General features: G+C 39.9%; 1 protein-coding gene across 2 annotated transcripts in view; it reads right to left on the reverse strand.

Moving 5' to 3' along the window:
- LOC105541665 (chromosome unknown open reading frame, human CXorf36) overlaps nt 1-6675 on the reverse strand; it is a 61471-nt gene extending 54796 nt beyond the window's left edge. For both annotated transcript variants that reach the window (XM_011982810.1, XM_011982811.1), the window contains exon 1: nt 6324-6675. In XM_011982810.1, the coding sequence (XP_011838200.1) occupies nt 6324-6556 (233 nt within the window). In that variant the 5' untranslated portion in view covers nt 6557-6675. The remainder of the gene's footprint in view (nt 1-6323) is intronic.
- Nucleotides 6676-26567: the final 19892 nt, after the last annotated feature.

The following is a 26567-nucleotide window of genomic DNA, read 5'->3' on the forward strand; positions in this document are numbered from 1 at the left end:
GCATTTCAACCAAACAGCTGAGAGTTTTGGATGGGCTTTTTCCTAAGGTGTCATGGTGATCACTTTTTTTTTTTTTTTTTTGAGACAGAGTCTTGCTCTGTCACCCAGGCTAGAGTGCAATGGCATGATCTCAGCTCACTGCAACCTCCACCTCCTGAGTTTAAGTGATTCTCCTACCTCAGTCTCCTGAGTAGCTGGGATTACAGGCACACGCCACCACGCTCGGCTAATTTTTGTATTTTTAGTAGAGACTGGGTTTCACCATGTCGACCAGGCTGGACTCAAACTCCTGTCCTCAAGAGATCCGCCCACCTCAGCCTCCCAAAGTGCTGGGATTACAGGCGTGAGCCACTGCGCCTGGTCCCATTAATTTTAATCTTGTTTCTTTCACCACTTTGTGCTTGCTTATTCCTCTATCACCCATTTTATGAATTAGCTCATAGAAACAGATTAGTCACATTATTAGGGTTTATAGGCGGCAGGATCCTTGAAGATTATTTTGTCCCTTCCCCATCTTGTTTTGAGGATGAGAAAATTGAAAAGAGAATTGAAAGGGATGAGAACATTGAAAAGAGAAAATTGAAAGCAGAATACATATGTGACTTTTCTGAAGACTCACAGACAGTTAGTGGTAGAGGAGGGCAGGTCTCAGGGCTCTTGTTCTCCCAGTTGGTGGGGGTGGTGTGGGAAGAGATTCCTTGCCCTGTGAGACAAGTTCATTGTCCTTTTTTTCTGTCCCCACCTCCTAAGGAGGCTCCGCTGAGACAACAGCACTGCCTTGGCAGATGACCTGTAATGAGTGCCTGGGCAGGTTCAGGCACTCATTGGCTTGAGGCATTCCACAAGGACCAATTGAGACAAATAAACAGGATCGCAGGCTGCACTTCTACCCTCATTCAAAAATGGTAACAAATTTATTGCATTGAATGGGAAAAATGTGTATTCTTACAGTGTTGACTACCTACTTTATTGAATAGAAGAATGTCAGTGAGAAAATGTCAGTGCTTTTTATTCACTAAAATGTTACTATCCTGGAATTTGGACAACCACAAAGCAGAGACAGCATTCTCATCTTCCTTCTAAATTGAGATCATGGGCCTGATTGAAGTGAGGCTGGCCAAGTTCCTGATTGTGTTGAAAGAGGGACAAGCAGAATTATAGTTTCTCAGAGCTGGAAAAAAGCATCAAGGCCATGTGGTCCAATCCCGCCAAGTCCCTCAACATGGGGTGGGGGAGTGGGGGAGAGCGACAGTTTTGGAATTAGAATAAAATGCCCTCTTCCCGTGCATTCTTCTCATGCTTGAATCTAGTCAAACATGAAGTCTGTAGATATGCCTTTCTAAGTTGTTTTTCCTCCCTTCCCTCTTCTCATCCTATAGCTCTGCACTGAACCCTTAACCCATTTAGTGTCTTTCCAAAGCTCTTGGGCTACAGTTCATGCTCCTTAGTGCTTAGAGCTTAGTTCACAATGCTCTGCCTGCTGCATTGCCTGCTGCTCTTCTTACAAGTTTGCTTTGGTCTCACCAAACCACTGACTATCCTTGGATAAGCCACATTGTTTCAGGCCTCTGAGGTTCCAGTCACCTGTCATATGCTGACACCTTTGTCTGAGACAGTTTCTTCCTCTTTCTTGTCTGGAAAATCCCAATGTAGCCCTTTAAAATCCAGATGGATACCACCTCTTTGGAACTCACTCCCTCATCCCCAAGTGGGGACCTTCCCACACACTCCCATGATACCCCGTGTAAGACCTTTAAAAATATTTCCTATACTTTGTTTTAACCATTGATTTACTTCTTTGTCTTCCTGATAGAAAGTAAACTCCTTCAGAGCAAAGATTTGACCTCTTTTAACTTTGCAACTCAGTGTTCAGCGGAGTACCAAGTTAGTGCTCAATACTCTACAGGTGGATGGATGGATAGGTATTTAGATGTATAGATAGATAAGTGAGTAGAGAGATGCATGGAGGGCCGGATGGTGGGATGCACAGTGTGATGGTTGGGTGGAAGAATGCATGGAGGGCCACCTGGATGAATGGGTATATGGATGGTGGATGAATAGGTGTATGGATTCACATAAGACTGACTGAACGTGCAGATGGATGCTTTTGCCATAAGCTTTTGAGCCCTGTATTTCCCAAGGCCCCTGGTTGATGTGAAGGAGTGAGTTAAGACAATAATTATTATCAACTTCTGAGGGCAAGGAGACAGACGAGACACAAGGGAGAAGGGAAGGCAAAATCAGGCCTGATGATTTAGTTATTTTACTGTGAGCCCTCCACTGCTTAGCTGGAAGTGTTTAAACATTTTTTTTAGACTTTGATAGTGGAGGTGGTATATAAGACCAAGTGTGCATAGTAAGGAAGGTGAGATTAAAGCATTAGCCCTGATAAGAGCCTAGGAACTCCTAGGAATTATTGAGATTAGAGGTACTGCCACTATTTACTCCCCATCCCACACCCCACATGCACAATACTGACCAACCAGATCATGGGAGAATCTTACCAATTGGTGTGACTTCTCAGGGTTTCATATATAGGTATATTGTCAGTAGGAAGAGTATGGCAATCAGACTTACTCATTTTCCTAGCTTCCCTTCACTTTTTCATTCAGGATTTAAAAGTCAACATGGAATGCATGGGAAAATTAATACTAAAAACATTCATAATTTTAAAGGTCAGTGGTTGAGTATGGGAAGTATGTGATTCATCCTTAGCATACTCGCCAAAGGAAAGATAAAGGAAAAAAGGAGAGGTGATGTTCATCTGCTTGTCATGTGTATTCAGCATATCCAGCCAGCCTGGGAAACCCATCTATGATTTGTTGCTGAACAGATGCAAGCATTGTCCAATCCTTAGTGAGGACTAGTACCTGGCTATAGCATTTCAACCAAACAGCTGAGAGTTTTGGATGGGCTTTTTCCTAAGGTGTCATGGTGATCACTTTTTTTTTTTTTTTTGAGACAGAGTCTTGGTCTGTCACCCAAGCTGGAGTGCAGTGGCGTGATCTTGGCTCACTGCAGCCTCCCGCTCCTGGGTTCAAGCAATTCTCCTGCCTCAGCCTCCCCCAGTAGCTGGGACTACAGGCGTACGCTGCCACGCCTGGCTAATTTTTGTATTTTTAGTAGAGACGGGGTTTCACCATGTTGGCCAGGATGGTCTTGATCTCCTGACCTCGTGATTTGCCTGCCTCGGACTCCCAAAGTGCTGGGATTACAGACATGAGCCACCGCGCCCAGCCGGTAATCACTTTTTTGAAGTAGGAAAGTGTTTGGAGAGCAACAAGAACACAATAAACAAATATACCCTTAGAAAGAGAGGCAAAGGATGTGAACCTGTAGACAATTTAGCAAAGAAGAAATACAAATGGTCAATAAATCTGAAAAAAGGTTCAACTCAGAAGAAATTCAAACTAAAAAAAAGGTATTAAATATTTGTAAGTGTGCAAAAAGTGAGCTTTATAAGTAGAAGTCTCCATTTAGATATATATATATCTCCTTCAATTTTGTCTTTTTGATCCAGAAATTTCACTTTTAGGAGTTTGTCATAAGGAATTCATCACTCATGTGCACAATATATAGCTACAGGGATGTTTAACATAGAACTGTTTATAATACCAAAAAATGAAATAAAAAACTCTAGTTTCACAATGGTGGTTTTAATAAATTATAGTTAAATAATTAAAAAAGTTATGCTTAAATAGTTAAATAAATTATGGTTGATTGATGCGATTGAATACCATGAAGCTGTTAAAAATCAAAGTGTGCAGAAGATCATTTAATAATGTGGAAAGATGTTCCTGATATATTGTTAAATAATACTTTCCGAAAAGTATACATAGCATGTTCACATTTTTGTCAAAACATTTCTTAATTCACACTTCGAAAAAGGGTGGCAAGGATATGCAACAAAATGTTGACTAAGGGGTGATCTCTTGGTGGAAGAATTATATGTGATTTTAGTTTGTGCTTTCTTTAATCAATCTTTCCTGAAAATACTAAAATAAACAGGTACGACTTTTATAATAAGAAAAAGGGTATTTATATTATAGAGAAAAAGACTCCAAACAGGACCACGTCCCCAGACCCACTGACTGCCTCTCTCTGCCTCTTTGTGCTGAGGATGACCATTCTCAACGTGCAGAGCTCTAAACCCCAATCTGCCCTGCCTGGTGTTTTCCTGCTTGTATCTGCACACTTCCCTTTCACGGGCACATGGAAAATGAATTCTAAGGGAGATGAAGTAATATCCTGGACTCTAATGGAACACAAACCTATTTAGGGAAATGCTTTCTGATTTTGGCTAGCATCTGCCAAATGCTAGTAAGAAAACCTTCATTTATTGCCCTTTGGTGAATATGCAGTCACCCTAGAGCTCTTCCTCAGTTGAATCCTTAAATTTCTCTCCCTCCTTTTTAAAAATATGCCTGTCTCCTCATTGCCTCTCTCCAAGGAATCAACGCCCCTTCACCTGTGTTCTTGGTCCTTTTTATCTCATTTCCTAGGCGGAGAACCTTGAATTCACATTCAACATCTGCATATTTATTTCCTCTCGCATGGTGTTGGTCAACAGAATGACTCTATAGCTGAATCGACTTGTATCCTTCCTGTTCTACTTTGTTCCCAATGACTTGTGTCCCGGACTATGGGAACTGGTCTCACAGCCCCTGCCAACACCACCAGTCGGTCCTGTCCACTTTGCACGAGCTCTTCCTAAATCACAGGTCTCACGTTGCCACTCCCCAGCCTAACACTCACCATGGCCTGCAATAGAGATTCCTTAATGGATGGCCTTTCAAAAATGCCTTTAAAACGGTTTAATATGCCTTTAAAAAGGCTTAATATGCCTTTAAAAAGGCTTAATATGCTTTTAAAAAGGCGTAATAGGAAAAGTCCACACCAACTCCATAAAATACCTCACAAAAGCAGTTTAACATTTTTGATTGGTATTTTCTATCTATTATTTCTATTTAGTAATTTGGTTGAGTAAGCAAAGATGTCTTTGATTAATACAGATTGCAAATAAAATCATTGTTAATTAATGCCTTTTGTTTGGTCACCAAATCTTACAAACATAAGTTAGGTCCTTTGAGGAAGATGGAGGAGAAAGGGCATATATATGACAAAGGATCGTTGGTGCTGAAAAGACTGGAACCCATTGGTCCACAGGATTAAGGCCCCGATTCCTTGGCATGACAATTAAAGACACCCTGTCCCACATATCCCTTCAACCTCCTCCTCTGTCATGCCTCCACATACACCCCATGCTCTAGCTAAGCACCTCTCACCTCTTCCCACACCTTTGCTTAAGATGTTACTTCCACCTTCACCTCCCGTTACATTTCAGCTCATCCTTTAAAAGGCCTTGCTTAGAATACCTTCTCTTGCCTTCTCCTGGCGAAGCCCTTCCCCAGGTCCCATTTGGAATTAATGGAGCTCCTGGAGGTCCTTTACACTGCCCTGCATCAGACCAAGCTTTATTATTATTATTTATAACATGACCCCTCATCCTGACAGCCTAGAAGGCAATGACCGGAGTTATAGTTGCTGTCACCACAGTACCTGCTAGAGTTTGGCCGTGGTAAAGGCTCATCGACTGTGTGTTGATAGGTGTAAATTCCAAGTGTGACGCCATTCTTTGCTGAGAGCCATGTGCATTGCAATTTACTAAACTCCAGTTTTCCTCTGATCGTGGCAATCTCTCACAACAGAAAGCTCGTTCAGAAACTTTGGAGCAAACTGTCCTGGTTTGAATTCCACATCTGCCAGTTAGGTGACCTTGTGCAAGTTACTTGATCTTTTTTAAAAAATAAATTTTATTGTGTATATTTAAAGTATACAACACGATGTTATAAGATGCATATATATGGTGAAATGGCACAGAGTTACCCATTTCTCCCCACTGAAGTCACTTTATCTGGCTATGTCTCAGTTTACCACCTTAATAATGGGTGCACATCATTATCTCTCACAATGGTTTAAAATAGGTGTCACATTGTAGGCTTTCTATAAATTTTATTTCCTGCCCACTGTGAGAAATGAACTTGATAAACTCAACAGTCCCAGGCTACTCCATTCATAGGAAAGAAAACTTCAAGCTTTCACTCCAAAAGGAAATGTTGGATTTAGCATTTAGGGCTGGAGTTTGGCTTCACATCTTGCCCTCCTACCCACCCCAACCTCAGACCATTACCACTCTGATTAAATGGATTTGTTTCAGCTCCCACCCATATTACATTCTGATTCCTTTTCAGCAAATTCCTGGACATCTTCACAAGAAGGGAACAGAATTTTGTGATTCAGAGTTATTTGATTGATATTCTGACCTTATTTCTTCTTTAAAGAACTTCTTGCAAATAGATGTCCCGATGCAGGCATTGCATTTATCAAGACCGAGGAAAGTCCTTCCAAAATTGTAGCTGGTTCTGACTTGGGACACCAGAGAAGAAGGGGAAGAAGCTGGCAAGGAGAAGGAACAGCTCAGGGCTGAGACCCACAGCAGCAGGGCCAGCCAGCCGGGGCGGAGGGCGGCAGCCTCAGGCCCCAGCTGGGGCTCCATCTTGGGCTCCGGACTCCAGCTGCAGCCTCTGGCTGCCCACTCGGGGCTGCACAGAGGCAGGGCTTGGCCGAAGAGGAAGCTGTCAGAGGGGGCTGGCTTCTGGGTGCTGACCCCATCCCAGCCTCGCAGGTTTCTCTTTGAGGATGCTGAGGTGCTTGGGGCTAATGAGGCTGGGGAGGAGGTGAGGAAGTCAGTGGAGGATGCTGATAACGCTGTTTCCAGAGTTACTCTTCCTCTGCCGGGGGTGACTGCTTCAGGCTGGGGAGGGGCTCACTGGCAGATTTCGGGAAGGACAATTGTCAGGGCTTCCCTGTGTGGTCCTTTTGACAAATACAGGATATCCCGGCGGGGCAGGAAAGGTTCATGCAGGATGTGTGTCCAACCTGCGTTCCACCTGGGAGTTTCAAAGGATCCTGAAAGCCTCCGCCCTCCACTGTTTTAATCCCGGGTTTATCTGTCCCTATGGATTACACGTGCACCCCAATTTTTGACCCCTCTGTGCTAGGTCATTTGTCCTGCGCCTTAATCAGCCCTACTTCCCTCACTTTTACCATATTTGCCTGTGAAATAACTAGAGGTTATTTTGCTTGCCATTAACCGGCACATTTAGCACTGATTTGAAAGGCAAAGGCTTTTTGCTGCTTAGGGAAGAGAAAACCTCAGGTTAGTCCATCTTCTCTTGCTGGTCTGAGAACAAGAGACCGGAAAGAAACCGGTGGCCTCTGTGGCATGATGAGGGGAGCATCAGAAAAAGCCCTCTGACTGCACCCGGCTGTGTTTATCCCTCTCCCACAGACCTGAAAGCTTCTCTTCCTTTACCAACTTGCTTCACTTCTCAGTGGCTTGGCCGGATTTGGTAGGATTTAACTGCCCCAGGATTGCCTTCCTCCGGATACCAAGATAAGGTCCACAGCATGGAGTAGATGGGAGTGCTAATTTGGGAACAGAGAGAACCTCTGAGAACCAAATCAGGGAAGTCAGGTTGCCTCACATTCTGTGAGAGGGTGGAGGTGGGGAGCAGGGCACAGTTTGAAAATATGAGAAAGTGCATAGGAAGATGGGGCTGGGGGTGAGGAAAAGGGAGGTAAGAAGGAGTGGGGATTGCCTCTAGACACTTGACAAGTTTTGCTAGACATTGGTGGGAAGAGCAGGTAAAGGCAGTTTTCTGAAGATAAAGCACGTGCTTATTAGCATCTGTATAGCCTCCTCAGTAAAATGTCTGGTCATGTTTGCTGTTTATTGGTGAGTTTTGACACTTGTTTATATATTCTAGATCTGAGTCCCCTGTTGGATATGTGCCTTGCAAATATTTTCTCCCCGGGGCTAACTTGTCTTTTATTCTTTTAACAGAGTCTTTTGCAGAGTGAAAGTTTTGATTTTGAAGTCCAATTTGTTAATTTTTTCTTTTTGAATCATGCTTTTGGTGTCAGGTGTGATAAAAGAAAAACTTAAGTACATTTAAATTTTAAAGGATTTATTTGAATATTCAGCGATTCATGAATCAGGGCAGTATCAGACTGCAAACATTCTGCTGGGAGGGGCAAGAAAGGAAACTTTCATCGTGTTTGCAGAAGTAGGACAAAGAAAACAATTTTTACTGGTTAGAGTGGAAAGTCCCTAGTTACGGATTAATTGATGATTTTTTTGATTGATATATTTTCTAGTTTAAATTTACTATTTACATTGGGCTTTGGTTTGTTCACACAGGTGCCAGAGCCACCGCAGTCTAATGGCCTCCCAATTAGAATTTAAAAAATGAATTCATCCTTTTTGATCAGCCTCTTCACTAAAACTTGGGCAGAAGCTCCACTCTCTGTGACCATCATGGCTAAGTTGTCCTTGTCTCGGTGTGAAACTCATAAGTCACAACATCAAGCTCATTGAGGAGAGATTCCTTTTGTTGTTCATCTCATTTTTGTTGCTCTTATTACAGTGAGACCATCTGGCATACCGTTGATGACTGTGAACACACATTTAAGACCCTCAAGTGAATATAGTTCACCAGGGAGATTATGATGACTACCAGGAGGATAATACCGAGAGACTGCAGTATGTTCCTTAGCCAAGGTCCTCACAAACCAACCCAACTAACATTTCTAGAGAAACAAAAGAAAACCACAGGTCAATGACCAGAGCAAAATGTAAATTCAGTCTGAGTCCAGAGGAAATTTAGTTAGCAAGATTTCTAGATTTGAGCTTGAAACATATTTTTCTGGTTTGCAGTTTGAATGTCTCTGGTTATGGCACTGAGGGTTTCAATGATCTCCCTGAGTGGTCCACATATCAGGCATAAGGGTTGTCCTCAGAAGTCACATCAAGTTGTCTATAACTATCTGGCGGGGTTTCAGGAACAGAGCACGTCTTGTTCTGAGTGATTTCAAGTCTGAAAAATGGGAAAAAATTGGATTGGAGGAATAAAGATGAATTCAAAATTCAGTCCAGTCTACAAATAGACAATAACACTCAAAAAACAACAAATATGGCTACAGTCTACTATCAAAAATTATGCACAGATCTTTTCAGACATTACAGGGATCCTCTGGCATGTCCTAAAGTTAGTTCTAGGTCAAAAAGACTTAATTTAGAAGTTTCTTTTGGGAAGTTTGTAAAAAATATCAAAAGGTCTAAAACATTTGATTAAATAGGATTGTTGGTCATTATGAAACAATGAGAGGCAAATACAGAAAGGTTATATAGCTATAAAAAAAACTTAGCTCTTTTAATATTGAGAAGACTCATATATATGTGTGTGTGTGTGTGTGTGTGTGTGCGTGCGTGCGTGTGTAAAACCAAAGACCTAGTAAAAGACAACACCAAGCACAAGAAATTATCTTGATAAAACACAAATCCTTGTAAGGTAGATCACTTAAAAGATAAGAGAAACCTTTCACCAGGAAAACTTTGTTCTTTCAACAGAAAAAAAAGCCAGTGTCTAGCTTTGTATCAATGTACTTTTGATATTAAAGCTAATTTTTAAAAACCTGTCTAATAAATTCATTCAATTTTAATGAGCTTGACAACACATGAAATTCCTTTTTCAAATTTTAAACTGTCTATACCTTTCTTATATCAATTTAGTTTGTCCTATACTCTTCCTCTCTCCCACTGTGAAACAATTAATCACTCTAATTTAGGACAAAAATTATTCTTTTTTCCCCTTAATGAAAATACACCCTGATACTTACAACTTCCTTGATAAAACATGCCTTACTTCCTTCACATATACAGTTGTTGCCCTTATTATTTCTAGAAGTTTTAATTACACACGTTAATTAGAATTTTAAATTCTTAGTAACCTTAATTTCTAGTGAAAACTAGTAAGCATTATAAACAGTTTCGTATCAGCGTTTTGTAAATAAACACCATGTCATATATAATATTTCATGTTTATTAGCAGACCCAAATATATTTAGCTTCTCTATAGTGTATAAAAACAAGATGCCAAAGTATACATACTTTAATCTTATGTTCAGCAATTAATGTTTTAATGTTTTAACTTACTCAGAAATGGCTTCAATATTTAATGAATATTTATTACTTAATGGGACATAATATAACTTTAAGATTTCAAGTTACCGGCCAGGTGTGGTGTCTCATGCCTGTAATCTCAGTACTTTGGGAAGCCGAGGCAGGTGGATCACTTGAGGTCAGGAGTTTGAGACCAGCCCAAAATGGTGAAACCCCATCTCTAGTAAAAATACAAAAATTAGTCAGGCATGGTGGTGTGCGCCTGTAGTCCCATCTACTCAGGAGGCTGAGACAGGAGAATTGCTTGAACCCCGGAGGTGGCAGAGGTTGCAGCGAATTGAGGTTGTGCCACTGCACTCCAGCCTGGGAGACAGAGCAAGACTCTGTCTCAAAAAAAAAAAAGATTTCAAGTTACAAAAAAAGATTTTTGAAACAATTTTTAGTAGACATATTTTATAAAACATAATTATTTTTGATGTTTATCTACTTTTATTTCATTTACATTTACCCAATTCACTTGTTTTTTTTTAATTTTTAATTTTTGTGGGCACATAGTAGGTATATATATTTATGGGGTATATGGGATATTTTGACACAGGCATACAATGTGTAATAATCATATAAGGGTAAATAGGGTATCCATCCCTTCAAGCATGTATCCTTTGTGTTACAATCTAATTATACTTTTTCAGTTATTTAAAAATGTACAATTACATTATTATTGACTGTAGTCACCCTGTTGTGTTACCAAATGCTAGATCTTATTCATTCTTTGTAACTATTTCTTGTACCCATTAACCATCCCCACTTCCCCTCCCCTGACACCCTCACTACCCTTCCCATCCTCTGGTAACCATCCTTCTACTCTCTATCTCCATGAATTCAATTGATTTGATTTTAGATTCCCACAAATAAGTGAGAACAAGTGAATTTTGTCTTTCTATGCCTGACTTACTTTATTTAACATAATGATCTTCAGTTCCATCTGTGTTGATACAAATGACAGGATCTCATTATTTTTAATGGCTAAATAATACTCCACTGTGTGCATGTACTACATTTTCTTTATCCATTTGTCTGTTGATGGACACTTAGGTTGCTTCCAAATCTTGGCTATTGTGAATAGTGCTACAGTAAACCTGAGAGTACAGATACCTCTCTGATATACTGATTTCCTTTCTTTTGAGTATATACCCTGTTAGGATATATAGTGCAATTGCTGAACCACATGGTAGCTCAATTTTTAGTTTTTTGAGGAACCTTCAAACTGTTCTCCACAGTGGTTGTACTAATTTACATTCCCACCAACAGTGTGTGTGGGTTGCCTTTTCTCCACATTTTCTCTAGCATTTATTATTGTCTGACTTTTGGATAAAAGCCATTTTAACTGGAGTGAGATAATATCTCACAGTAGTTTTGATTTGCATTTCTCTGATGATCAGTGGTGTTGAGCACCTTTTCATAAACCTGTTTTCCATCTCTACATCTTTTTTTCTTTGAGAAATGTCTGCTCAAATCTTTTGCCCATTTAAACAATCGTATTATTAGAATTTTTTCCTATAGAGTTGTTTGAACTCCTTATATATTCTGGTTATTAATTCTTTGTCAGATAGTTTGCAAATATTTTCTCCCATTCTGTGGGTTGTCTCTTCACTTAGTTAATAGTTTCCTTTGCTGTGCAAAAGCTTTTTAACTTGATGTGATCCCATTTGCCCATTTTTTGCTTTGGCTGCCTGTGCTTGTGGGGTATTATACAAGAAATCTTTGCCCAGTCCAATGTCCTGGAGATTTTCCCAATGTTTTCTTGTAGTAGTTTCATGGTTTGAGGTCTTAGATTTAAGTCTTTAATCCATTTTGATTTGATTTTGGCATACAGTGAGAGATAGGGGTCTAGTTTCAGTCTTCTGCATATGGATATCCAATTTTCACAGCACCATGAGACTGTCCTTTCCCCAATGTATGTTTTTGGCACCTTTGTCTAAAGTGAGTTTACTGTAGATGTATGGATTTGTTTCTGCATTCTCTATTGTGTTCCATTGTTCTATGTGTCTGTTTTTATGCCGGTACCATGCTGTTTTGGTTACTATAGCTCTGTAGTATAATTTGAAGTCAGGTAATATGATTCCTCTGGTTTTATTCTTTTTGCCCAGGATAGCTTTGGCTTATTACTTGCTTTCTATATCTGGGTGCTCTAGTGTTGGGTGCACATATATTTAAAATTGCTAAATTGACCCCTTTATCATTATATAATGACCTTCTTTGTATTTTCTCATTGATTTTGTCTTGAAATCTATTTTGTCTGATATAAGTATAGGTACTCTTGCTCTTGTTTATTTTCCATTTGCATGGAATATCTGTTTCCATCCCTTTATTTTCAGTCTATGTGTGTCTTTCTAGGTGAAGTGTGTTTCTTGTGGGCAACAGATCGTTGGGTCTTGTTTTTCTATTCATTCAGCTGCTCTATAACTTTTGATTGGAGAGTTTATGCTATTTACATTCAATGTTGTTATTGATAAGTAAGGACTTACTCCTGTCATTTTATTAATTTTTTTTCTGATTGTTTTGTGGTCTTCTCTTCCTTCTTTCTTTCCTCCCTGTCTCCCTTTTTTCTTTCCTCCCTGTCTTCCTTTTAGTGAAGGTAATTTTCTCTGGTGGTATGTTTTAATTTCTTGCTTTTTATTTTTTGTGTATTTGTTGTATGTTTTTTGGTTTGGGGTTACCATGAGGGTTGCAAATAGTATCTTATAACCCATTATTTTAAACCGATGACAACTTAACACTGATAGCATAAACAAGCAAACAAAAACAACTAATAAAAACTCTATACAACTTTGTCTCCTTGCTTTTTAACTTTTTGTTGTTTCAATTTATATCTTATTGTACTACATCTTGAAAAATTGTTGTAGTTACTATTTTTGATCAGTTTATGTTATTGCCTTTCTACTTAAAATGTGAGTAGTTTACACACCACAATTACAGTGTTATAATATTTTGCATTTTTCTATGTATTTATTATTATCAGTGAGTTTCATAACTTCATATGATTTCTTATTGCTCATTAATGTTCTTTTCTTTTGCTTGAAGAGCTCCCTTTAGCATTTCTTGTAGGACAGACCTGGTGTTGATGAAATCTTTTAGCTTTTGTTTGTCTGGGAAAATCTTTATTTCTCCTTTATGTTTGAAGGATATTTTCACTGGATATTACTATTCTAAGGTAAAAGTTTTTTTCCTTCAGCACTTTAAATATGTCATGCCACTCTCTCCTGGTCTGCAAGGTTTCCACTGAAAAGTCTGCTTCCAGATGTATTGGAGTTCCATTGTATGTCATTTGTTGCTTTTCCCTTGCTGCTTTTAGGATCCTTTCTTTATCCTTGACCTTTGAGAGTTTAATTATTGAATGCCTTGAGGTAGTCTTCTTTGTATTAAGATTTCTTGGTGTTCTATAAGCTTCTTGTATTTGAATATTGATGTATTTCTCTAGGTTTGGGAAGTTCTGTGTTGTTATCTGTTTGAATAAACTTTCTATTTCCATCTTTCTCTCTACTTGCCCTTTAAGGGCAATATCTCTTAGACGTGCTCTTTTGAGGCTAATTTCTATATTTGTAGTCATGCTTTTTTTAAATTCTTTTTTTCTGTTGTCTCCTCTGACTGTGTATCTTCAAATAGCCTGACTTCAGGCTCACTAATTCTTTGTTCTGCTTGATCAATTCTGCTGTTGGGAGACTCTGATGCATTCTTCAGCATGCCAATTTCACTTTTCAACTCTAGAATATCTGCATGATTCTTTTTAATTATTTCAGTTTGTTTGTTGAATTTATCTGACAAGATTCTGATTTCCTTCCCTGAAAAGAAATGTTCCCTCCCCCAAGCACACAGATTCTCTCTCCACACCATGTGGCTGCTGCCTCAGGGATGGGGGTGGTGGTGCCAGCAATTCAAGACTGGTTTTCCCACCCCCTTCAGTGCCTCTTTCAGCAATATGAAGTTAAAACCAGGTATTTTGAAAAGAAATATTCAAGAATGTTATCTTGAATTTCTTTGAGTTTTCTCAACACAGCTATTTTGAATTCTTTGTCTAAAAGGTCACATATCTCTGTCTCTCCCAAATTGGCCCCTGGCACTTAATTTAGTTCACTCGATGAGGTCATGTTTTCCTGAGTGCTGGTGCTTATAGATGTTCTTTGGTATCTGGGCATTGAAGAGTTAGGTATTTATTGTAGTCTTCACAGTCTAGGCTTATTTTTACCTGAAGTTCTTGGGAAGGTTTTCCAGGTTTTTGAAGGGACTTGGGTGTTGTGATCTAAGTTTTTGGTCACTGCAGCCATATCTGCACTGGGGGCACCCCAAGCCCAGTAATGCTGTAGTTCTTGTGGACTCATAGAGTTACCGCCTTGGTGGTCTTGGGTAAGATCTAGATGAATTCTCTAGATTACCAGAGACTCTTGTCCTTTTTCCTTACTTTCTCCCAAACAAACAGAGTTTCTCTCTCCGTGCTGAGCTGCCTGGAGCTGAGGGATGTGTAACACAAGCACTTCTGTGACTACACAACTGGGACAGTGCCGGGTCAGACCTGAAACCAGCTCAGCACTGGGTCTTACCCAAGGCCTGCCATAACCACTACCTGGCTACCATCTATATTTACTCAAGGTCCTAGGGCTCTACAATCAGCAGCTCGTGAAGCCATTCAGTCTCGTGTCCTTTCCTTCACGGTGGCAAGTTTCCCAGGGCCCTAGGAAGATCCAGAGGTGCTGTACATGAACAAGGGCCTGGAGTTAGAAACCTTAAAAATCTACGTGGTGCTCTACTATACTGTGGCTAAACTGGCACCAAAAACCACAAGATGAAGTCCTCCCTGTCATGCGCGTCCGTGTGAAGAGACCACCAAACAGGCTTTGTGTGAGCAATAAAGCTTTTTAATCACCTGGGTGCAAGTGGGCTGAGTCGAAAAGAGAGTCAGCAAAGCTGAGATAAGGGTGAGGCCGTTTTATAGGATTGGGGTAGGTAAAGGAAAATTCCAGTCAAGGGGGGTTGTTCTCTGGCGGGCAGGAGTGGGGGTCACAAGGTGCTCAGTGGGGAAGTTTTTGAGCCAGAATGAGCCAGGAAAAGGAATTTCACAAGGTAATGTCATCGCTTAAGGCAAGGACCGGCCATTTTCCCTTCTTTTGTGGTGGAATGTCATCAGTTAAGGCGGGGCAGGGCATTTTTACTTCTTTTGTGGTGGAATGTCATCAGTTAAGGCGGGGAAGGGCATTTTCACTTTTTTGTGATTCTTCAGTTACTTCAGGCCATCTGGGTGTATATGTGCACGTCACAGGGGATGCGGACGTGCAAGTCACAGGGGATGCGATGGCTTGGCTTGGGCTCAGAGACCTGACACTCCCCACTCTTTCTTCCCCTTTCCTAAGGCAGTGGAGTCTATCCCTATGTCTGCCACTATCACAGGCCCACAGAAAGTACTGCCAGGGTACCACTGATGCTCAGTTAATGCCAAGGGCTCTTCAGTCAGCTTGTGCTGAATGCTGCCTGGCCTGGGACTCACCCTTCAGGACTTCTCTGTCATCCAGAGTCAGTCCAGACATACCATCTAAGAGCCAAGACCTGGATTAGGGATCCTAAGAAGCCTGCTTGGTGCTCTGCTTCTCTGTAGCTGAGCTGGTTCCTAAGATGCAAGACAAAGTCTCCTTACTCTTCTCTCCACTTTTCTCAAACAGAAGGAGTTTTGCCCCTTACTCACCTCAGCTGGGAATGTGCTAAGTTTCACCTGAAGCCGGCACATCTCAGAGTCTCACCCAAGAGCCACGGCATATACTACCTGGTTACCACTACTGATTATTCCGAGCCTAAGGGCTCTTTAGTCATATGGTGATAAATCTTGCCTGGACTGAATTCTTCCTTTCAAGGCAGTGGGTTCCCTTCTGCCCCAGGGTGTGCATAGAAATATCTGGGAGCTAGGGTCTGGAATGAGTCTCACAACTCTGGTTGGTGCTCCATTCTACTGTGGCTGAGGTGGTATCCAAGTTGTAAAGCAAAGTCTCATTTACTCTTCCCTATCCTCTCCTCTGGTGGAAGGAAGGGGTCTCTTTTGGAGCAACAAGCTGCATTGCCTTGAGGTGGAGGAGGGGTGATGCAAGCACTCCCTTAGCCACCTCAACCTGTGTCTCATTAGGTTGCATGTCCCCCACATTCACTGGCTTCGAGCCCAGCACAGCACTAGAATTTGCCTAGGAGTCGCAGTTCTTGTGGCCTAGATAGCATTTCAAGTTTATTTAGGATCCCATAGCACTTTAGCCCATAGTGGTGAGGCTTGCCAAACTCATATTTTGAACACTAGGATGGGTGGTTCCCTCTGCATACAGCTGGTCTAAATATTTCCTCTGTGGGCATTGGCTGAGTTCTATCTGATGTTGGCAGGACTGAGTTCCAATGCAAAGTCCCACAGTCACTGACTTTTCCCTCCCCTAAGCACACAGGTTCTCTCTCCACACCATGTGGCTGCTGCCACGGGGATGGGGGTGGTGGTGTCAGCAATTCAAGACAGGTTTTCCTACCCCCTTCAGTGCCTCTTTCAGCAATGTGAAGTGAAAACCAGATACTTTGATCATACACCTGATTTTTGGCTCTTATGCAGGTACTTTTTTTGTGTACATAGTTGTCAGATTTGGTGTTACTGTGGAGAGGATGATTGATGGAGGCTTCTATTTGGCCACCTTGCTCCACCTCCTCCTTATCACTTGTTCTTAACAATTATGCTTGAATTGCTCATGAAAAATTTCATGAGACATTAAACAAAGCTAGCCACTGAAGGACTTCAAAGAAGGCCACTGTGAAATATGCCACTTTGGTATATAATCTCTTCAGGCTCAAGGTACTTAAAAAAGAGCAAATGCAGGGAGAGCCTTTCTCTGCATTCCCCTTATCTGCCTAAATAGAGATTCACCAACCACAGAAGACCAACTCCTATCACAGGAGAGAAAGCTAGAAGTTGACACTATAGCCAGACAAACTATCGCAAATCATCATCTATTCCTCTTGCGGCCTACTTGTCTTTCCCTCAAATCATTTATCTCCCCTAAATGGTCTGCATTCTCCCTCCTCTCTTCCCTATGAAGAGGACATACAAGCTCCTAAATCTCACTGCTTTTTGGTGTGGGGTGGGTGGATTTGTTTTCTTTCCTTTGATAACTGCCACCCCCATCCCAATAAATCTGTATACCTTTTTTTCTGTTAGTTTGCCTGCTGTCAGTTATCAAAGCCTCAGAGGGAAAAGTCTTCTGTTCTCTACACTATCATCTTATTTATTATATTTTTGTTGACAAATCAGGCAAGTATGAAAAATATCACAGAAGCGAAGAAACTTAAAATGTTAAACATCACTCTTCCCTCTTGTTTTTAAAACTTTTTATGTCTGTGATTGACGTGCATTCATTTTTACTGCATGTTTTGCTCTTAGTTTGGATTTATGGTTTTGTGGTCTTAAACATCTAGCAGACACAAACCTGTCTGACCAGCAACCCAGGAAAAACAAACAATTTTGAAAACATTCCTATTTTTATTTTATCAACAATTTTAAAACAGGCTTTATTTACCAATGATCTACCTAAATCATGTGGACTTAGAAAAAAATACATTTGAGTTAGTTTTATATATCTGAGATTTTTGAACTAGTTAATTTACATGAGTTCTCATTTATCCTCCAGCCAATTTGAATGAAACTCCCTTAAAAGATTTTACAAAATGGTTTAGTAATACCATAAAATAGCACATATATGTAATGTTCAAACATACATACATTCATACAAAGACATATATAAACATATGAACAGAAGCAGATAAGTAACCAATTTAAAAGTCGCTTATTAGGAGAAGTCCAAAGGTCATTCTAGGCTGCTGGTTGACCTGGAGTTGTTATTGTTATTGCAAGGCAATTATTTGAAAGCCTTTTGTTTCATATCTTTTCTTTTGAAATGTTAAGCTAATTTAGCTAAACCTGTAGCTTCCTTCCCTATTATTTGTCATTGTTGTTTTTTTAGGCAAAGCATTTTCTATGTTGAACAGGGATACGTTTCACTATTGTTCTGAGCTTAAGATTCTGTCCAAGGCATAAGAGTGGTTATAAAGCGTATCTGGTTGTTCTAACTTTTGTAAATGCTTATCTAGCTTTTGCTTCTTTTTATGAAGGGTGTGTAGGTAACCAAGTAAAAAAGTCAGAGGATTCAGAGTACACAGAGGAGAACAGAGAGGAAGACACCTTAGAAGCCTCTATGTGCCGATTAAAAATACATCCAGTTGTTTCTGAGGTATTCAGGATCTCTCCCCCTTTTTTTGTGCCCAGCAGATAAGCAGTTTTGTTTAGGTTAAAACTTCCACACTGCAGCCATCAAAATTCTGAATTATTTTTGGTAATATTCACCCATTTCTCTAGAAAGGCACAGGTGCTGAGATGAACTCTCAGGCTCTCTGTATTTAAATAAATTCCTTATTTTCTATCTTCTTGGAACCTTTCCTACCGGGGTCCTTTACTAAACCCAATTCAGTTTCTGTTTGACCCAATCAGACACCTGAAGCCTCTCTACAGGACACAGTCTAGTTTCTATCATGACTTCTGAAACCAATCTGGATTAAAAAATGCTCAGATAAACTCTGTGAACTTGACACAAGTTGTAGAGCTAGTGCATCTGAGAGATCTTACTGGTGATGACCTCCAAGTACAAAGCAAGAGGCAATGAGCACAAGGAGTTCAGCGGGGTACCTATATCTGTTCACTTGTTCCTCCTAGAGGTCATCATCAGGCAGTCTCCCTGGGATCCAGCTTCTGACACCAGATCTAATAAAAGAAAAACTTTGGTACATTTCCATTTTAAAAGTTTATTTGAGCATTCAGTGATTCATGAATTGGAGCAGCATCAGACTGCAAACAGCTAGCACTCTGCCAGGAGGAGCAAGAAGGGAAACTTCCACAAAGCTTGAGAATAGAGAGGAAGATAGGACTTTTAGAAGCCTCTATTGGCACATAGGTTATACAGTTTGAGAACAGAAAGATAGATCTTTCTATTCCCCTCTGTGTACTCTGAATATTTGACTTTTTCACCTGCTTGTTTGTAGAAGCAAGACAAATAAATAATTTTGATTGGTTAGAGTGAAAATCCCTAGTTAGAGGTTAGTTGGTGATTTCTGATTGGTAAAATTTCTAGTTTTAATTTACTGTGTACCTTGGGCCTTGGTTTGTTCATGTGAAAATTTAAAGTGCCAAAGCCACAGTCTAATAGTCTCCTAATTAGACCCAGTCTAATGGTGTCCCAATTAGAAATATTTAACAAGTGTAAGAACTCTTCACCTGACCCTAGGTCGCAAAGATTTTCTCCTATGATTTCTTATGAAATTTTTATAGCTTAAAGTTTTACATTTAAATCTATGATCCATTTTGAGTCAATTTTTGTATCACATATAAGGTTAAGTCAAGGTTTATATATTTGCTGATAGATATCTAATTGCTCCAGCACCATTTGTTGAAAAGGATATTCATCCATGGAAATACTTTTGCATCTTTGCCAAAAATTACTTATCTGTACTTGTATGTTTCTATGTCTGGGTTCTCTAGGTTCTCTACTCTATTTCACTGATCTATGTGTCTACTCCTCTGTCAATGCCACACAATCTTGATTACAGTGGCTATATGAAATCTTAAATTTGGGTAGTGATTTCTTTCACTTTATTCTTCTTGTTCAAGATTATATTAGCTCTTCTAGTTTATTTGACTTTCCATGTATACATTTTAAAATAATCTTGTATACATCTGTAGAAAATCTTCTGGAATTTTTATAGGAATTTAGATAATTCTGTGTATCAGTTTGGGGAGAATTGACATCTTTATTATGTTGAGTCTTCAAATCCATGAACACTTTTTGTCTCTCACCTTAGATCTTATTTTATTTTTTTCCATCAGTTATTTGTAGCTTTCAGCATCCAAATCCTATAAATAATTGTAATGAAAAAATTATTTGGTGGGACTGGCCAAGATGGCTGACTAGAAACAGCTAGGGTGCCTGGCTGTCATGGAGAGGAATGAAAGGAGTGAGTAAATACAACACCTTTGACTAAAACATCCAGGTACTCACATTGGGACTAATAAAGGAAACAATTTAACCCATGGAGAATGGAGAAAACTAAGTCAATACAACAGCCCACCCATTCCATCCTTGGCAACATGGAGCCAAGGGAACCTCTCTCACCCAGGGAAGCAGTGAGTGAATGTGCAACCTTGGGAAACCACACTTTTCCCATGGATCTTTGTAATCCTTAGGTCAGGAGATCCCCTTGTGAACCCACTCCACCAAGGCCATAAGTCTAACACACAGAGCTACATAAAGTCTTGGCAGAGCAGCTGCTCAGGCACACACAGAGATCCAGGAGCTTTACATACTCCAGTTCTGGGCTTCCCAGCAAAAGTAACTGCAACTCCAATGGAGCAGAAGGTTAGACCTCCACACATACCCCTAGGAAATAAGCTGAATCTAAAGGGCTGAGCAGCGATGGTCTATGGGCCTCACTTCCATAGCACCTCATGGGATGAGACCCATTGGCTTGCAATTCCAGCCAGCAACCAGCAGCAGTGTTGTGCCTACCTGGGATGGAGTTCCTAGAGGGGAGGGGCAGGCCACCATCTTTGCTGCCTTGATGACTCAGCCATTCCAGTCTATGGGCTTTGGAGAGTCCAAACAGACTGAAGGCAGAAGGGGTCTCCCAGCACAGCACAGTTGCTCTACCAAAATATGGCCAGACTGCTTTGTTAAGTGGGTGCCCAATCTCTTCCTCCCAACTGGGGCCTCCAGTCACCCCCACTGGTGTTTTTTGGCTGACAGAGATTTGAAAACTTCCTGGGACAGAGCTCCCAGATGGAGGCACAGCCCACTATCTTTGCTATTTGAGTGACTTAGCTGTTTCAACCTCCAGGCTTTGGAAAGCCCAAGCCAACTTGGGGTGGAAGTGGTGCCCCAGCACAGCACAGCTGTTCAACAAAAGTGTGGCCAGATTACTTATTTATTGATTGATTTTGGAGGTGGAGTTTCACTCTTGTTGCCCAGGCTGGAGTGCAATGGTGTGATCTTGGTTCACCGTGACCTCTACCTCCCGGATTCAAGTGATTCTCCTGCCTCAGCCTCCTGAGTAGCTGGGATTAGAGGCATGCACCACCATGCCTGGCTAATTTTTGTGTTAGTAGAGATGGGGTTTCACCATGTTGTCCAGGCTGGTCTCAAATTCCTGACCTCAGGTGATCCACCTGTCTTGGCCTCCCAAAGTGTGGGTATTACAGACATGAGCCACTGCGCCCAGCACAGATTGGTTCTTTAAGTAGATACCTGATCCTGTTCCTCCTGCCTGGGTGAGAACTCTCAACTGGGGTCTCTAGCCACCTTGTACAGGTGCATTCATGCCGGCAACAGGTCCTTACCTTCCTGGGACAGAGCTCCCAGAGGAAGGAGCAGGCTGCCATCTTTGCTGTCTTGAAGTCTTTACTGGTGGTGCCTGCAGGTACTGGAAAATCTGAGGTGACTAGGGACTGGAGTGGACCCCCAGAAAACTACAGCAGCCCTGTGGAAAAGTGATGAGACTTTAAAAAAAAAATCCAAAGCACCCTCAAAGATTGAAGGTAGATAAGCCCACAAAGATGAGAAAGAATCAGCATAAGAACACTGAAAACTCTCTTTCTTCCAAATGACCACATCACCTCTCCAGCAAGGATGTGGACCTGGGCTGAAGCTGAGATGGCTGAAATGACAGAAGTAGAATTTAGCATATGGATAAAAACAAACTTCACTGAGCTAAAAGAGTACATTATAACCCAATGCAAGGAAGCTAACAACGATAATAAAACATTACAAGAGCTGACAGACAAAATAGCCAGTACAGAGAAGTATGTAACCAACCTGATAGAGCTGAAAAACACACTACAAGTATTGCATAATGCAATCACAAGTATTAAAAGTGGAATAGACTAAGTGGAGGAAAGAATCTGAGATCTTGAAGACAAGCAGACAAGAATAGAGAAGAAATACTGAAAAGGAATGAACAAAACCTCTGAGAAATGTGGAATTATGTAAAGAGACTGACTATGACTGACTGGTGTACCAGAAAGAGATGGGGAGAATGGAACCAATTTAAAAACATATTTCAGGATATCATCCATGAGAACTTCCCCAACATAGCCAGACAGGCCAACATTCAAATTCAGGAAATGCAGAGAACCTCAGTAAGATATTCCATGAGAAGATCATTCCCAAGACACATAATCATCAGTTTCACCAAGGCTGAAATGAAAGAAAAAATGTTAAGGGTAGCTAGGGAGAAAGGCCAGGTCACCTACAAAGGGAAATCCATCAGACTAACAGTAGACCTCTCAGTGGAAATCCTAAAAGCCAGAAGAGATTGAAGGCCAATATTCAACATTCTTAAAGGGAAGAAATTCCAATCCAGAATTTCATATCTGGCCAAACTAAGCTTCATAAGTAAAGGAGAAATAAGATCCTTTTTAGATAAGCAAATGCTAAGGGAATTCATTACCATCAGACCTGCCTGGCAAGAGCTCCTGAAAGAAGCACTAAATATGGAAAGGAAAGACTTACCAGCCACTCCAAAAACACCCTGAAGTACACAGATAAGTGGCACTGTAAAGTAACCACATATAGAAGTTTGCAAAATAGCCAGCTAACATCATGATGACAGGATCAAATCCACACATATCAATACTAACCTTAAATGTAAATGGGCTAAATGCCCCAATTAAAAGACACAAAGTGGAAAGCTGGATAAAGAACCAAGATCCGTTGGTATGCTGTCTCAAGAGACCCATTTCACATGCAATGACACACATAAACTAAAAATAAAGGGGTGGAGGAAAATCTACCAAGCACTAGAAAACAGAAACAAAACAAAACAAAACAAAAACAAACAAACAAAAAAACAGAGGTTGCAATTGTAGGCTCTGAAGAAATAGACTTTAAGCTAACAAAGGTCAAAAAAGACAAGGGCATTTTTGCATAATGGTAAAGGGGTTCAATTCAACAAGAAGATCTAACTATCTTAAATATATATGCATGCAACACAGGAGCACCCAGATTCATAAAGCAAGTTCTTAGAGATCTTCAAAAAGACTTAGACCCCACACAATAGTAGCTGGAGACTTTAAAACCCCACTGACAATATTAGACAGATCATCAAGACAGAAAATTAACAAAGATATTCAGAATCTGAACTCAGCACTGTATCAAATGGACCTGATTGATAGCTACAAAACTCTCCACTCCAAAACAACAGAATATACATTCTTCTCATCACCACATGGCACTTATTCTGAAATTGATCACATAATTGGAAGTAAAACACTCCTCAGAAAATGCAAAATAACTGAAATAATAACAAACAGTCTCTTGGACCACAGCACAATCAAATTAGAAATCAAGACTAATAAATTCATCCAAAACCATACAATTACATGAAAATTGAATAACCTGCACCTGAATGACTTTTGGGTAAATAATGAAATTAAGGCAAAAATCAAGAATTTTTTTTGAAACTAATGAACCAATGAGAACAAACATATACCAGAATCTCTGGAACACAGCTAAGGTATTGTTAAGAGGGAAATTTATAACCAAATGCCCACATCAAAAAGTTAGAAAGACCTCAAGTTAACAACTTAACGTCACAACTAAAAGAACTAGAGATCCAAGAACAAACAAATCCCAAAGTTAACAGAAGACAAAAAATAACCAAAATCAGAGCTGAAATGAAGGAGATAGAGACACACAAAAGAAAACCATTCAAAAGATCAACAAATCTAGGAGTTGTTTCTTTTGTTTTTGGAAAAAAAAACAAAACAAAAAACAGTAAAATAGACCACAAGCTAGATTAATAAAGAAGAAAAAAGAGAAAATTCAAGTAAACACAATCAGAAACAATAGGGGAGAGTTTACCACTGACTCCACAGAAGTACAAACAACCATCAGAGAATACTATAAACATCTCTACGCACATAAACTAGAAAATCTAGAAGAAATGGATAGATTCCTGGACACATACACCCTCCCAAGACTAAACCAGGAAGAAATTAAATCCCTGAACAGACCAATAATGAGTCCTGAAATTGAGGCAGTAACAAATAGCCTACAAAGCAAAAAAAAGCTCAGGACCAGACAGATTCACAGCTGAATTCTACCAGATGGAGAAAGAAAAGTTGGTACCATTCCTAACAAAACCACTCCAAAAAAAAAAAAAAAAAAAAAAAATTGAAAATTGAAAAGGAAAGATTCCTCCCTAACTAATTCTATGAGGCCAGCATCATCCTGATACCAAAACCTGGCAGAGATACAACAAATAAAGAAAACTTCGGACCAACATTCTTGATGAGCATCAATACAAAAATCCTCAAGAAAATACTGGCAAACTGAATCCAGCAGCACATCCAAAAGCTTATCCACTACAGTCAGGTAGGCTTCATCCCCAGGATGCAAGTTTGCAGTTTGCTTCAACATATGCAAATCAATAAATGTGATTCATCACATAAACAGAACTAAAGACAAAAACCACATGATTATCTCAATAGATGCAGAAAAGGCTTTCAATAAAATTCAACACCCTTTATGTGAAAAACTTTTAATAAACTAGGTATTAAAGGAACATACCCCAAAATAATAGGAGCCATATATGACAAACCCACAACCAACATCATACTGAATGGGCAAAAGCTGGAAGCATTTTCCTTGAAATACTGGCACAAGAGAAGTGTGTTCTGTCTCACCACTGCTTTTCAACATAGTATTGGAAGTTCTGGCCAGGACAATCAGGCAAGAGAAAGAAACAAAGTACATTCAAATAGGAAGAGAGGAAGTCAAACTACCCACATGACATACTCCTATATCTAGGAAAACCCATAGTCTGAGCCCAAAAGCTTTTTAACCTGATAAGCAACTTCAGCAAAGTCCCAGGATACAAAATCAATGTGCAAAAATCACTAACATTCCTATACTTCAACAACAGTCAAGCCAAGAGCCAAATCATGAATGAACTACCATTCACAATTGTCACAAAAAGAATAAAATACCTAGAAATACAACTAACTAGGGAGGTGAAAGATCTCTACAAGGAGAACTGCAAAACACTGCTTAAAGAAATCAGAGAGGACACAAGTAAATGGAAAAACATTCCATGCTCACGGACACGAAGAATCAACATCATTAAAATGGCCATATTGCCCAAAGCAATTTATAGATTCAATGCTATTCTCACTAAACTACCATTGACATTCTTCACAGAATTAGAAAAAAATATTTTAACATTCATATGGAAGCAAAAAGAGCCTGAATAGCCAAGGCAATCCTAAGCAAAAAGAACAAAGTTGGAGGCATTGCCCTATTCAACTTCAAGCTGTACTACAAAGCTGCAGTAACCAAAGCATGGTACTGGTGCAAGAGCAGACATACAGACTAATGGAATAGAATGGAGAAATAGAACGGAGAACCCAGAAATAAGACTGCACACCTACAACGATCTGCTCTTCAACAAACCCGACAAAAACAAGTAACGGGGAAAGGATCCCCTATTCAATAAATGGTGCTGGGATAACTGGCTAGCCATATGATTGAAACGGGACCTCTTCCTTATACCATATACAAAAATTAGCTTAAGATGGATTAAAGACTTAAATGTGAAACCCAAAAGTATAAAAACCCTGGAAGACAACCTAGGCAACACCACTCAGGAGTCTGGCACAGGCAAAGATTTCATGATGAAGATGCTGAAAGCAATTGCAAAAAAAAGCAAAAATTGACAAATGGGATTTAATTAAACTTAAGAGCTTCTGCACAGCAAAATAAACTATCAACAGAATAAACAGACAACCTACAGAATGTGAGAACATTTTTAAAAACTATGCATCCAACAAAGGTCTGATATTCAGCATCTATAAGGAATTTAAATAAATATACAAGAGAAAAACATCCCCATTAAAAAGTGGACAAAAGACATGAACACTTTTCAAAAGCAGACACATGTGGCCAACAAGCATATGAAAAAAAAAGCTTAACATCATTGATTATTAGAGAAATGCAAATTAAAACCACAATGAGATACTATCTAACACCAGTCAGGAATGGCTACTATTAAGAAGTAAAAAAATAACAGATGCTGGCAAGATTGTGGAAAAAAGGAAATGTTTATACACTGTTGGTGGGAGTGTAAATTAGTTCAGCCATTGTGGGAAGACAGTGTGGTGATTCCTCAAACACCTAAAGACAGAAATATGAGTTGACCCAGCAATTCCATTACTGGGCGGAATAGAAATCATTCTGTTATAAAGACACATGCACGTGTATGTTCATTGCAGCACTATTCACAATAGCAAAGACATAGAATTAACCTAAATGTCCATCAATGATAGATCGGATAAAGAACATGTGATATATATGTATACCACAGCATACTATGCAGCCATAAGAAAGAATGAGATCATGGCCTTTGCAGGAACGTGGATGGAGTTGGAGGCCATTTT

This window comes from Mandrillus leucophaeus, unplaced genomic scaffold, assembly GCF_000951045.1.
Source record: "Mandrillus leucophaeus isolate KB7577 unplaced genomic scaffold, Mleu.le_1.0 Scaffold243, whole genome shotgun sequence".
Classification (NCBI taxonomy): domain Eukaryota; kingdom Metazoa; phylum Chordata; class Mammalia; order Primates; family Cercopithecidae; genus Mandrillus; species Mandrillus leucophaeus.